Here is a 13,555-nt window from a genome sequence, read left to right as displayed (position 1 = left end):
CTATAATTTACATACCCATAATTGTTTTGTAACTACCAGTTTGTAATTCTTAATTTCTTCCCTTTTTTCACTCATCCCATCAACTCCCTTCTCATCTGGTAACCATCAATATGTTCTCTGTATCTATGAGTTTGTTACTGTTTTGTTTGTTCATTTATTTTGTTTTTCACATTCCACATTTAAGTGAAATAATATGGCATTTGTCTTTCTTTGTCTGACTTACCTTACTTAACCACAATTCCCTCTAGGTCCATCCATGTTGTTTCAGATGGCAAGATTTCATTCTTTTTTAAAAATTTAATTTGCCGTGTTTAAAAAAAATGTATTTTCTTTATTGATTTTAGAGAGGGAAAGAGATAGAAACATTGATGAGAGAGAACATCGATTGGCCACCTCCTGCATGTCCCCCACTGGGGATTTGACCTATAAGCTGGGCATGCATCCTGACCGGAAATCAAACCGGCGACCACTTGGTGCATGGGTTGACGCTCAACCACCGAGCCACACTGGCCAGGCAGATTTCATTATTTTTTATGGCTGAGTCATATATGCACTAATTCTTTATCCATTCATCTATTGATGGACACTTAGGTTGCTTACATATCTTGGCTATTGTAAATAATGCTGCAGTGAACATATGGATGCATATGTCTTTTTAAATTAGTGTTTTGGGCTTCTTTGGATAAATAACCAGATGCATCTTGTTATAGCCTTTGTTTTAAAGTCTATTTTGTCTGATAAGTATTGCTACCCCAGCTTTCAAAAAAGTTTTTTTTTTATTTTCATTAAGTATCTTCGATCCCTTTACTTTTAATCTGTGTATGTCTTTCTATCTGAAGTGAGTCTGTTGTAGGCAGTATATGTAAGGGTCTTTTTTTTCTTATCCATTCAACTACCCTATGTCTTTTGATTGGAGCATTTAATTCATTTACATTTAATGTAATTATTGACATTTTATTCATAGTTTTGATCTTTTTATTTATTTTTTTCTTCTTAAAGAATCCCTTTAACATTTCTTGTAATACTGGTTTGGTGGTGATAAACTCCTTTAGCTTCTTCTTGTCTGGGATTGACTTGCCTTTTGGAGTAGTTAAATGTAAGGCAGTTTCTTGATTTATCATGTTACGAATGACCTAGAAATGCTATGTGTGTGTATGTTTGTCATCTTTGCATTTGAGCCTAAAGATCAAAAGTTTGATTTCTATAATTATTCTAAATACATACTAGAGTTTTCATCAGGCAGCTGTTGTGATATATAGCTACTATTTTTAGATACAGAGGATTGTATTAAAAAATGAGATTTTCCTCTTGATGTTAGAGGTACTATTATGTTTGAGATATAGCTGAAGGACAGAGTAATCCTCTTGTTCCTAATATGGTACTCCTTGTTTTTAAAATAATTATAGGATACATTATATGCATTTGTAATTCTATCTTTGTTAGAATCATCTATTGATAGATTAACTTAGTAGTATTATGTGGTAGTGAGTAAAAAGTGTATATTTTAAAATGATCAATTCTCTGTTTTAAGGCTGTGGATCTTTTACCACCTATGTCTCCTCTTTCGTTTGATCCTGCCTCAGAAGAAGTATATGCAAGAAGTATTCTTTTGCAGTATCCTGCTTCACTTCCAGGTTGGTTATTTTTTCTCTTTTTTGGTTTTTGTTTAATCTTCACCCAGGGATATTTTTCCATTGATTTTTAGATAGATTGGAAGGGGAGGGAGTGGGGGAGAGAGAAACATCAATGTAAGAGAGATAGGTCGATTGGTTCCCTTCTGTACAACCCCTACCAGGGCCAGGGATTGAAATTGCAACCGATGTACATGCCCTTGACTTGGAATTGAACCCAAGATCCTTCTGTCTGCAGGCTGTAGGCTGACACTCTAACTGTTGAGCCAAACCAGTCAGAGCTATTTTTTTCTCTTTTAAACTTTCCTCTCATCAATATTTCTCACTATGATACTGTTCCTTTACATTCTACCCCTCCCCCAGTTATTTTTTATTGTGATGAAATGCATATCATTTCACTATTGTAAAGTGTGCATCTCAGTGGCATGTCATAAATTCACAAAGTTTTGCAACCATCACCAACCACTGTCTAGTCCAGAATATTTTCATTACCTCAAAAGGAAACCCTGTATTCACTGAATCATTAGAAGTCACTCCCATTTCCACTTCCCCCAGTGCCTAACAACCGTTAATGTACTTCATGTGTCTATGCATTTGCCTATTCTGGATATATTGTATAAGTGGAATCATAACATGAGGCTTTTTGTGTCTGGCTTCTGTTACTTGTATAGTTTTCCACTTTGTGTAGTGTTTTCAACAACAAGTTGTAGTATGTATCAGTAGTTCATTGCTTTTTTTTTTTTAATTTTTTTAATTTTTTTTTTTTTTTAATTTTTGGTATATGCCCCTAGTGGGAATCGAACCCGGGACTCTCTGGTCTGCAGGCTGACGCTCCAACCGCTGAGCCAAACCGGCCAGGGCAGTACTTCATTACTTTTTATGAATACATTCTATTGAATGATTAAACCATATTTTATTTATCTATTTGTTCTTTGGAAATTTGGGTTGTTTCACTATTTGGCTGTTATGAGTAATACTGCTATAAAGATTTGTTTACAAGTTTTTGTGTGGAAGTCCGTAATTTTTTAACATGAAAGAATGGTACAGAAATAACCTGAATACTTACAACCTGTTTCAACACTTAACGTTTGCCATATTTGCTTTACATATATATATTTGTATTTTTGTTAAACCAAGTAAATTCTAGATATTGAAATACTTTAAGTGTTTTAGCATGCTTTCCCATAAAATTAGATTTCTCTCTATAACTACCCTACTGATATCATACCTAAAAATGAACAATAATTCTTTGTTTTATTAAGCTTCCTCAACTATCATGCCAATATCACCCCTAAAAATTACTTTCTCTACAATATCCAATATGCACTTTATATTCAGTTTCCCAGTACTGTGTAAAAGAAATTGTTACTGGGTTCAGTAAATGTAATATGGATAGGTGGAGAAATAAATGAATAAAAAAAGTGTATGAATTACGTAGCCAAGATGGAAGGTAATAAGTGTAGGTCATAGTTGAGTTCAGGCAGGCCAGAGGTCATGGCGGGACTTATGAAGGAAAGGGTGAACACAAATGGATTAGGTGATTGGGGGAGGACACTGGTTGGGAAGGATTATAGACCAGAAGCAAGGCTCAGAATAGGTGCTGGGAGAAGAGCTGAACATTTTGACTGCATGGTTTGATGAATGAAAAGGACTTTCAGTAGAGCTTTGCTTTTGATTACGTTGAAATCTTTTGGCATATTTGGTTGGCATTGTGTTCTCACTTCAGCTTGGAAAAGGCCTTTGTACTCTTGTCACACTTAGGTTAGGTCTGTGAAACCATGAAATTGTCCTCTTGTTCATTCAGAGATCTCTGTGCCTGCCTTGACAGTAACAGCATATTTGTGTCTGCTTAAGAAGTTCAGTTGGAAGTCCACATTTAGAGGTGTTTGAAAACTTTTTGGCGGTAACTCCCTCCTTCAACATCGCACAGTTTGTACTCTTGGGATTCCTTTTATTCCCTGAGCTGGAGAACCACAACATTATTTTATACTTTTTGTAGTAAAACAACTCCCCCTTGCCCCCCACCTTACATATTATGTCTTACTTGAAGTAATGTTCTCTTAAATTGCTTTTAAAAATTATATTTCAGAATAGTAAGTATAGGGAATAATGTAAATACCTTCTTGCTGAACATTCTTGACAAATCTTTGCTGTATTTGCTTTAGAATTTTTTAAAAAGTACAAACACAGTTAACCCTTGGGTATGTGCTTTCCTCAACCCCATTCGTCCTGAATTTGCCAAGATAAACCACTATCTGAATCGTATGTCTATTCTGATATCTGTAAAGATAACTTTACTTTATTATGTAGGGATCTAACAAGACACAGTATTGTTCTGTTATTCTAAGATTTTTCTTATCCCCAGAAAAGTCCTTTGTAAATATTTATTTTTGAAGCCAGGATTCAAGGAGCATTCACGCATTACATTTGGTTGTTTTGTCCACCTAATTTTTATTCTAGAATAATATCCCTACCCTTGTTTTTTTTTTTTAATCCTCACTTGAGTATATTCAGATAGAGTGTGAGGGAGGAAGGGAGAGAAAGAGAAAGAGAGAAACATCGACATGAGAGAGACATGTTGATTGGTTGCCTCCCGCATAACCTTGACCAGGGCCGGGAAACAAACCGCAAGGAGGTACGTGCCCTTGACTGGAATCAAACCCGGGACTCTTTGGTCTGCGGGCTGATGCTCTAACCACTGAACAAACTGACCAGGACCTGACATTGGTAGAACTTGTTTTCAACAGTCATTGCATTTTTAGATTCACCAACATTTGACTGATTTTTTTTTGCATCAGTATTACTTCATTTGTTCTACTTTTTCCTTTTGAGAAATATATCTAGAAGTATATCCTTTACTTTTAGTGTTGGACCCTGAATAGTAAAATCTCTTTAGTCTTTCTGGGAAAACATCTTTATTTTCACTTACTCCTTGAATGATGGTTTGACTAGATATAGCATTCTAGATAGACACTTATTTTTCCTTAGGACTTTGATGATATGATCTCATTGCTTTTTGCCTTCTATTGTTTCTGAGACATTTGCTGTTGGTCTAATTGTCATTGATTTGTAGGTAATTAATTTCTGATGTCTGGTTGCTCTTAAGACTCTTATTTATTTATATTTGCATTATGCAGGTTCATTGAGATGTGTCTGAATGTAGATTTTTTTTTTTATTTAGCCTGCTTGGGACTTATGTGTACTTACTTAATGTGAAGGCTCAGATCTTTAGTTCTGAAAACTTACTCACTAATATTTCTTTCTTAGTATTACCTCTCTCTCATTGTTTTGACTCTTTCCTTTTGTAAGTCCTATTGTTGGGACTTCTAATTCTGTCCTTTATATCTCTTAACTTCCCAATCATATTTATAATCTCTTTGTAACTGGGCTGCATTCTGGGTATTTTGGATCTCTGTGACGGTTCACTAATTATCTCTTTAGTCAGGTTTATTTTCCTTTTTGACCTGTCTATTTAGTATTTAGTTTTCATGAATGTACTTTCCATTTGCTTCCTTTTCAAAACTGCCTGTTCTTCATGGTGTTATCATATGGTTCTTCTCCTGTTTTTGTTTTCCTGATCATTAAAAATGTACTGATTTTATCTTTGTCAACTTTTCTAATATCTCTGTTTCAGGTACTTTTGCTCCTCTAGTCTCTGCCTGCTAATTTTCATAGTGGTTTGCTCCCTATTAACTATGGTCTCAACATTTCTCTACCTCTGGAGGAGCCATATGGGCTCTGAATTATAGAAGGGTCTCTACAGAGTGGCCTAGGGACCCAGTTGTTTCCTTTGAGCTAGGCCAGTTAGTGTCTTTGATTTGGGAGTCCTACAACAAGTAGCCAGTATACATTTGGATTTTATATCTCCTTTTGAGTAGGCTAGGTTTTAAATTTCCTCCTGCCCTTCCTCTCTTCCTCTCTTCCTCCCTCCTCCAGCACTCCATCCAGACAGCAAGCTTCTCTGCTACTTCCCTGGTCCAGTTGGCAGAATTTTTATAATCCCCTTTTTAGGGGCCAAGCATTGTTTAGTGTCCTGCCTATGGCAGTGTCTCAGCCTGAGTGACCTGAGATGATATTTTTTGTTACCATGTAGGCATCAAGTCTCCAGTGTTCAGCTCATTGAGCTTTCGTTTCTCAGTGTGAGCTTACCATGCTGATCATGCTTTCCATCTTTGGTTTTGGCATGTGATGATTTTTATTTTTCTTCTGGGCTATTAATAGATATTCTGTATCACTGTCCTGCCTATCATTATATATATATAATGATTGAATAATTGTCTTTTCCTGTTAGCATTCATATTATTTTGATTTTTTTGTTTTCTTTTGTTTAGAAGTTGTAGAATTTCAAGAGATCCCTAATATCAGAATGTAAAAACATAATTAAATAGTGATTAATTTTTCTATTCCTTTAGATACACCTAAACAGCATAACCAGGAAAATGACTGCAGAAGAGCCAGCGATGTACTGGGAACTGGATGTGATCTAACCAACAGGTAAAACAACATTGATTTTCATATTGGTTTTTTTCCTTTATTGCTTTTAGTCCCATCTTTAGCCAGATTCCAAGCTTCTCTACTGTGAGATAATCCATAATTTTCTTGTCTTAATCAGGCAGTAGTTTTCCACTGCAAATCTACATTTTCAGGAAAGATTCAACATTTCTAATACATGGGCAATTTTGTCGTCGTCTTTTCTATATTAAATTGTTGGGATTCATGGGACTTGTCTAATTTTTGAAGAAAAAACATACCTGGAAAATATCTAATGCAGGCTTGGGAATGTTTGTCTTTTTGTGTCTGTGAACTTCTTTGAAACCTTTTGTAGCTATTGACTAAATCTAAGAGTTTAGGGACCTTTGAGATCATCTGCTTGGTAGTTTTCAGTCTATATTCTGCACTGCCCTCTGGTTCTGTGGTGTGACTCTAATTCAGCCTGTTGGCAGTCCAACCTTTCCACTTCATCCTGAGCAGCTCGCTCTTTTATCTGTATTATATGTTGGGGTTTCTATATGTCATTTGATAAGAAAAGTTTCATTCTTTCTTTCTTTCTTTATTTTTTTTATCCTCACCCGAGGACATTCTTCCATTTTTTTGTTCAGGTAGAGTAGGAGGGAGAGAGGAACAGAGAGAGAGAGAAACATCGATGTGAAAGGGACACATCGAGTGGTTGCCACCCGCACAACCGACCAGGGCCGGGGACAAACTGCAACCGAGGTACGCGCCCTTAGCGGGAACTGAACCCGGGTCTCTCAGGACCGCAGGCCGATGCTCTAACCGCTGAGCCAAACGGGCCAGCGCAGAAAAGTTTCATTCTTTAAAAAAAAAAAGAAAGCCTTATGATTCATTCAAATTGCATAATTTAACATGTGAAAAAACTGAACCTACTTAATTTTCTGTAACTTTTTTCAGGAGTATTCTTATTTTCTTTATTGCCTGTTTTTACTCTGTAACTATTTTTTGGCCTTTAAAACTGATGCCAGGTTATAAAAATAGAAATCTTTAAACTAAGTGTATATAATCTACTTGGGGAATATATTTGTTTTTATTGAAATTAAGTATTGTTATTATTTTGTTTTGTTAATTCTCATCCGAGGATATTTTTTCATTGCTTTTCAGATAGAGTAGAAGGGAGGGAGGGAGGGAGAGAGAGAGAAATATTAACATGAGAGATACACATCGATCGGTTGCCTCCCACACAACCCCGACCAGGGCTGGGCATTGAACCTGCAACCCAGGTACATGCCCTTGACCATGAATTGAACCTGTGACCTTTAGGTCCAAGGGCTGATGCTTTTAGCTGCTGAACCAAACCAGCCAGGGTGAAATTAAGCATTATTAAATAACAATCAAATACAGATATACTTTAACATATTTCTTTATTATTTTTTATTTTTCTCATTACTTTTTGTCTTAAATAGGTGTATTGCAGTCCAGTTCCCCATGTAAATGAGACACAGATATGGAAACAATAATTCTTAGGAAAATTCTAAAAAGAAATTCTAAATTTTAAATGAATTGAAGCCCTCTTTATTATGTACACTATTAATAAGTTGAAAAACCATAACAAGGAAATGTATACTAGTTCCTCTTTATTGGCAGTTTTAGTTACCTGTGGTCACTCAAATTCCAAAAGTATTAAATGGAAAATTCCAGAAATAAATAATTGATAATTTTAAATTGTGTACCATTTTGAGTAGTGGGATGAAATCTTTGGGCATTCTGCTCTGTCCTGCCCAGGATGTCTATTGTCCCATCATCTAGCATATCCACACTGAACATGCTGCCCAGCTGTCAGTAACTGTCTTGGTTAGCAGACCAACTGTTGTGATATAGTAATTCTTGTGTTCAAATGACCCTAATTTTACTTAATAATGGCCCCAAAATGCAAGAAGAGTGATGCTGGCAGCTCGGATATGCTGAAGCTGTAAAGTGCTTTCTTTAAGTGAAAAGGTATATATGCAGTATACCTGTATATAAAACACTGCTGTATATGACGTTGAGTTACTGGTAGTTTACTCTGTAGTAATTTTCTGGTTCACCGGAGGTCAGGACTACTTGTGGAAGAATTATATTTTTATTCTTATATCTGGATATGATGTTGATTTTCTAAGTATATAAAGAAACATAATGAAATCTTCTGTGAAGACCTGATATTGAAGAAATAGTTAAGTTGTTGGGCTTGTGTATTTTACCCCCTTATCACAATTGTTCTTAAAGCATGATAGTGGGGAATAGCTGGTGCTTCCTGACCTTAGTTAAGTTTTTGGTTTGTCTTCCAACAAGAGAGCAAATTAAGTATTTTGATTAAAGTCTCTTGCTGAACTAAAGATTGATGGAGTTAGTAGATTAGTTCATAGATCAGATTTTATTTATGAACTCCATAGAACCGCAAGATTTTTTCTTGAAGTAGAATTTTGTACTAAGATATATTATCTTCATAATTCTACAAGAACCAGACACAGCCTCCAAGAATTAAATTAAAACGAATTCTTTTAATATGGGAAAAAGAAATTGTATTACATATATTTTGATTTCTACATTTGCCCTTTCCCAAGCTCCTGGATCTTTTAATTATCTTTAGATACTTTAATTCTAGGTTTGTATTTTGAAGGGAGGTAGAGGAAGGCTTTTTGTGATAAGGGATAAGTGGTTAATGGGATATAAAAGAATATTACTGCTTGATAGCAGAAGATAGAGCTGTTAATGGGATGTGAAAATAAACTTGTTCAGAATTCTTGACTGTAAATGGTATTTTGTAACAAAATATTTTATTAGTAATGTGTAATGTGAGTAGAATGTATTTAAAGAAAATAATACCTCTTTTTGCATGTAGTTCAGCTGTTATACTAAATATTTTATTTGCCATCATCTTATATCAGTATCAGTGTAGTTAACAGGGAAATTTATATGTGGATATGATTAATTCAACTCTTCAACTAAAAACGTAGACAGAATGTAGTTTTTAAAGTAAGTGTGTTATTAGCCCTTTGGCATAGAGTTGTCATTCACAGGTTCAAAAATATAAATGGTGTTCTCCATAAATCTCATGGCTGGTTTTGGTCAGAGTGAGCTGATGGAGGCTTCACCATACTTAAAATCAGAATTCAGTGACTGATGGTGCCTGTGCTGTACACTGGGACACTAACTTTCTTTGCAATGGTTTCTAGAAGGGAGGGTTCCGTGATATTTCTAGTAGTGGTGATGCAGTTCTTTTTAGACCTTTAACCTCTATAGTTTCTCCTTTACTGCATTTCAAAGATAGGGCAATATGATCTTGCATGCCTGTCAACTAAACATCCTTAGTCTTAGAAGTTGAATTCCAATATTATATCTTTCTTTAATAAAGTGCCCTGACCGAGGATTGAACCCTCAATCTTGGTGACTTGGGACGATGTTCTAGCCAGCTGCGCTACCTGGCCAGGGTCTTTTTAGGCTTTCTTTACAATCATAGATTTAGTTCTAATTAAAGCATGGATATAGTTTTATATTCTAAAATACAACATTTTCTAAACATTATCATAGCATAAATGCAGTTTTTAAAAAGTATGTATGTATGTTTACTTAACATTATATTACCAAATTTCACTTATAATGGCTTTGTAACATTTTATTTTTAGACGTAGGTTTTTTTTTTTTTTCTTTCTTTGATTGATTTTAGAGAGAAAGGAAAGGAGAGAGATAGAAACATCGATGAGAGAGAACATCGATCGGCGACCTCTTGGTGCATGGGTTGATGCTCAACCACTGAGCCACACTGGATGGGCTAGGTTTTTTTCTCAAAATTTTTACTACTATAAAAAGCATATCACCCTCCCCTCCTTTGGAAGTGTTTTTTCCTTAGGATAAATTCCCACAATGTGATCAACACCCATTTGATCTTTTTACAGTGCTAGGATTTCACAGGCCTCAGTTTTGGCATGGCAAGTAGATAGAGAGTAAGCACTGAGCCTGGGCTGCTTTAAAGTGGTCTTAGATAGCCCTGGCCAGTTTGGCTCAGCGGTTAGAGCGTCGGCCCGCGGACCAGAGAGGTCCCAGTTTGGTTCCCGCTAAGGGCAAGTACCTCGGTTGCAGTTTTTCCCGGCCCCAGAAGGGGTTGTGTGGGTGGCAACCAGTCCATGTGTCTCATATCAATGTTCTCTCTCTCTCTTCCCCCTTCTTTCCCTCCCGCTCTATCTGAAAATAAATGCAAAAATGTCCTCTGGTGAAGATAAAAAAAAAAGTTGTCTTAGATTGAGATGTTAACAGTGCTAATTGCGTGTTGTCAATTCACAAATGAGAGAAGATATAGAATATATTTCCACTTTTCTCTATTATGAGGCTCTGCAAGAATGATTCAAATAGAAAAACTTGATGTCATCTGTAGATCCTCATCCTTAAGTGACATTTATTCATTGATGATTAGTCAATCTGTCAGTCAGTTACGAATATGTGTTGCACTAGGACCAGGCACTGTGTTAGTCCCTGGGAGTAGCCTTTGGAAAGTCATAATCTTTTTTTCAAGGAGCTCACCATCTTGTGATAGCATCTTAGTGGCCTTGGTGTGTAGATTGCTGGCCCTGCTTCACAGGACTTTTGATTAATGTATAGTTTTTGGAAAAATTGAGGTAAAATTGCAGTAGATAGTTAATTTTCTGCCTTTGCTATGTAGATTATATCCTGTTGAGGTGAAGCTGAAGCTTGAGCAATTTCAGTGATTTTGAATTGTTTGGAAGGTAGATGATAATTCTAAAAAGGGCATATTTGAAAAAGTTTGCAAAAGCATATTTGCTATTTTTTAAAATATTTGCAAAGCTGTAAATTTTATGCTCTGGCTGTGAACATAAAGTTGACATGGTTGATGTTGAAAAGTGGTTTCTGGTAATCTGCCTTTCATATAACCTGGAATAGAAAAGCTTTTGGTCACAAGCAAACCCAGTCCATGACTGAACTAGAAAATTCTTTCAAGATGAAGATAAATGGTTAAAGTTATTGTTTTAAAGGCTTTAGAAATTTAATAAATTATTTTATAATTATAATGAAAACATACATAAAGTTTTTATGTTTATTCAAAGGGGCAAGAGAATCTAAGAGATTAAGGAATATTATGTATAGAATGAAATTGAATAGCTTTATGACTGTTGTAAGTGTGATGTATTTGCTATAGAGCAAAATTCAGCATAAGAGATATTGATTTTGGATATGAAATATCAGAAGATCTTAAAAGAAAGTCTCTGCTACAATGAAAATCTGTGATCTGAAGACCGAGGATGCGACTCTAATTAATTGAATTTGTTCTTACTCTGTACTCAAGTTTTTGAGTGTTCATCAAGTCATTTAACCCCTGTAAAAAATGCTGTCTACTTAAACTATATAGCAGGTAAAGCAAATATTCACACTTTGGGAGGCTGATACACAATTGGGCTGCAGTACTGCTCTCATTGTCACCATACCTCCCTAGAATAAACTGCCTTTTGATGACCGGGACGAATTGAGAGAAATCGTAACGGACAGATACGGGGCAGACAGTTTTTAAAGAATATTCAGATACATAAAGTGAATGGAATTCTTTCTTACTCATAACTTGGATTTTTTTTTCCTTTTAGCTCTGCTTCTTTTCTGTTGCAGCCAGTTTCATCATCAAATGGAAACAATGTTACAGTATTTGAAGAGGTACATTTTAAAATAATTTTTAATTCTGATCATACTAACTTAGGATAAAATATTTATTTTTGTTGATACCCCAATTAAATTAAAATTTTATTTTCACATCTTCCAGTATTTGCACATTATGTACCATTTCTATTTACACATTCCCTGTGCTTCTAAATGAGAATATTGGAATTATTTAATTGTACCAGCGAACATATAATTTCCCAATAATGTTAATAAACTTTTCTTTAAAAATGTTTTTATTTTTTTCAGAGTGAGAGGAAGGGAGAGGGAGAGAGAGATGGAAACATGGATGTGAGAGAGAAACAGATATTGGCTGCCTCCTGCATGCCCCTTACTGGGGATTGAGCCTGCAACCGGGGCATGTGCCTTGACTGGGAATCGAACCTCCTCTTGGTGCATGGGATGGCGCTTAATCCTGAGCCACGTCGGCTGGGCTAATGTTAATACACTTTTATAGGTCCATTATAACTCAAGAACCTCTAATGAAAATCAGGCACAATTATTAAGGTTTTAACATTATATGTCTGTTTTCTTCAGGATATGAAGATGAAAACATCTAGAGAAAAAACTGAAGCAGTTTCTAAGAAAACACCAGAGTGTGAACGGGAAGACCTTCCATCATCAGATATTGCAGCGAATACAGAGAGTAGTGCATTTGGAGGGCCTCTGCCAGTTAAAAAAATCGATCCATTTCAAAAAGAGCAAGATCATCTGGCAGAAGAGGTTAGAAAAAGATTGTAGCAAATATACTGAAATAGCTATTATTTCCTCTATAGTTTTGTGATTGAAATTGAAATACAGTTAATTATTGATTTCTTGGGAGAAATTTGGGAAAGGAGGTCACAGATAATAAAAATCATGGTTGAAGCAAAATTGGATCTTCCCAAAAGTGGAAATAGATTTTATATAAACTTATTTAGTTAAGATTACCTCCATGGTTTAGCACTCATGTTCCATCTTATAAATATCCAAAAGTATAAACATAATTCATGTGTGATATTTTGGAGTTAAGCATTACATCTCAGTTGTTGGGTAAATATACCCAGTGGTTATACTCTATTAAAATACTCCATGAATGTTGTTTGTTGCTTAGCTGAGTATCCTCTTTTTCGATTATTAGAACACAGACTGCAATATCATATTGTCACTGAGCGAAGGTTTTTGTCCTAAGTATTTCAAAAATAATTAAATGCGACATTATTCGTGATCTAGGTTTTCCTAACTTAATGCTGTTTCACTTTTTATTGGCAAGTGCCACTTAATACTACTATTGCTCAGTAGTATTAACAGAATTCAGTTTACACAAATGAAATGCTCAAGCCGTTCTCTAATGTTATTTTTATTACAGTTTCCCACAGCATCCCTTAGCATTGTTTGAATTTGGATAAGCAGCCAGAGAATAAATCAGCTATGCTAGTCCTGAGAGATTGAAAGAAACATTTGGTTTAGTACATATTGATTGATTCAGGTATTGAAGTTCCCTCTTTTATCTCAATTATGATCAAAGTAAATGAATATTGTCCAAATAAGAGAGCTGGATGCCAGACATTTTTCTTATTTGTAACGTGAGGAGGTTGGGCCAGTTTTATGGTCTCTAAATATATATTTGAAAAATACTTTTATTGATTTTCAGAGATAGAGGAAGGAAGAGGGAGAGAGAGAAGCATCAATCTGAGAGTGAAACATTGATCTGCCGCCTCAAGCCACAACTTGGGCATGTGCCCTGAACTGGGAATCGAACCAGCAATATTTCAGTCCATGGGACCATGCCC

General features: G+C 35.5%; 1 protein-coding gene and 1 non-coding gene across 2 annotated transcripts in view; both read left to right on the top strand.

The window, feature by feature from the left end:
- Window positions 1-13,555, top strand: part of HAUS6 (HAUS augmin like complex subunit 6) — a 48,786-nt gene that overhangs the window by 30,093 nt on the left and 5,138 nt on the right. Inside the window, exons 11-14 of the mRNA XM_036261500.1 lie at window positions 1,532-1,634; window positions 6,044-6,125; window positions 11,714-11,780; window positions 12,321-12,506. Of these exons, the coding sequence (XP_036117393.1) occupies window positions 1,532-1,634; window positions 6,044-6,125; window positions 11,714-11,780; window positions 12,321-12,506 (438 nt within the window). The remainder of the gene's footprint in view (window positions 1-1,531; window positions 1,635-6,043; window positions 6,126-11,713; window positions 11,781-12,320; window positions 12,507-13,555) is intronic.
- On the top strand, window positions 11,509-11,638 carry LOC118630349. The gene has a single exon (XR_004959591.1).

The sequence above is a fragment of the Molossus molossus genome, unplaced genomic scaffold (assembly GCF_014108415.1).
Source record: "Molossus molossus isolate mMolMol1 unplaced genomic scaffold, mMolMol1.p scaffold_m16_p_14, whole genome shotgun sequence".
Classification (NCBI taxonomy): domain Eukaryota; kingdom Metazoa; phylum Chordata; class Mammalia; order Chiroptera; family Molossidae; genus Molossus; species Molossus molossus.
The sequence above is the reverse complement of the archived record's forward strand: the minus strand, read 5'-3'. Positions and strand labels throughout refer to the sequence as shown.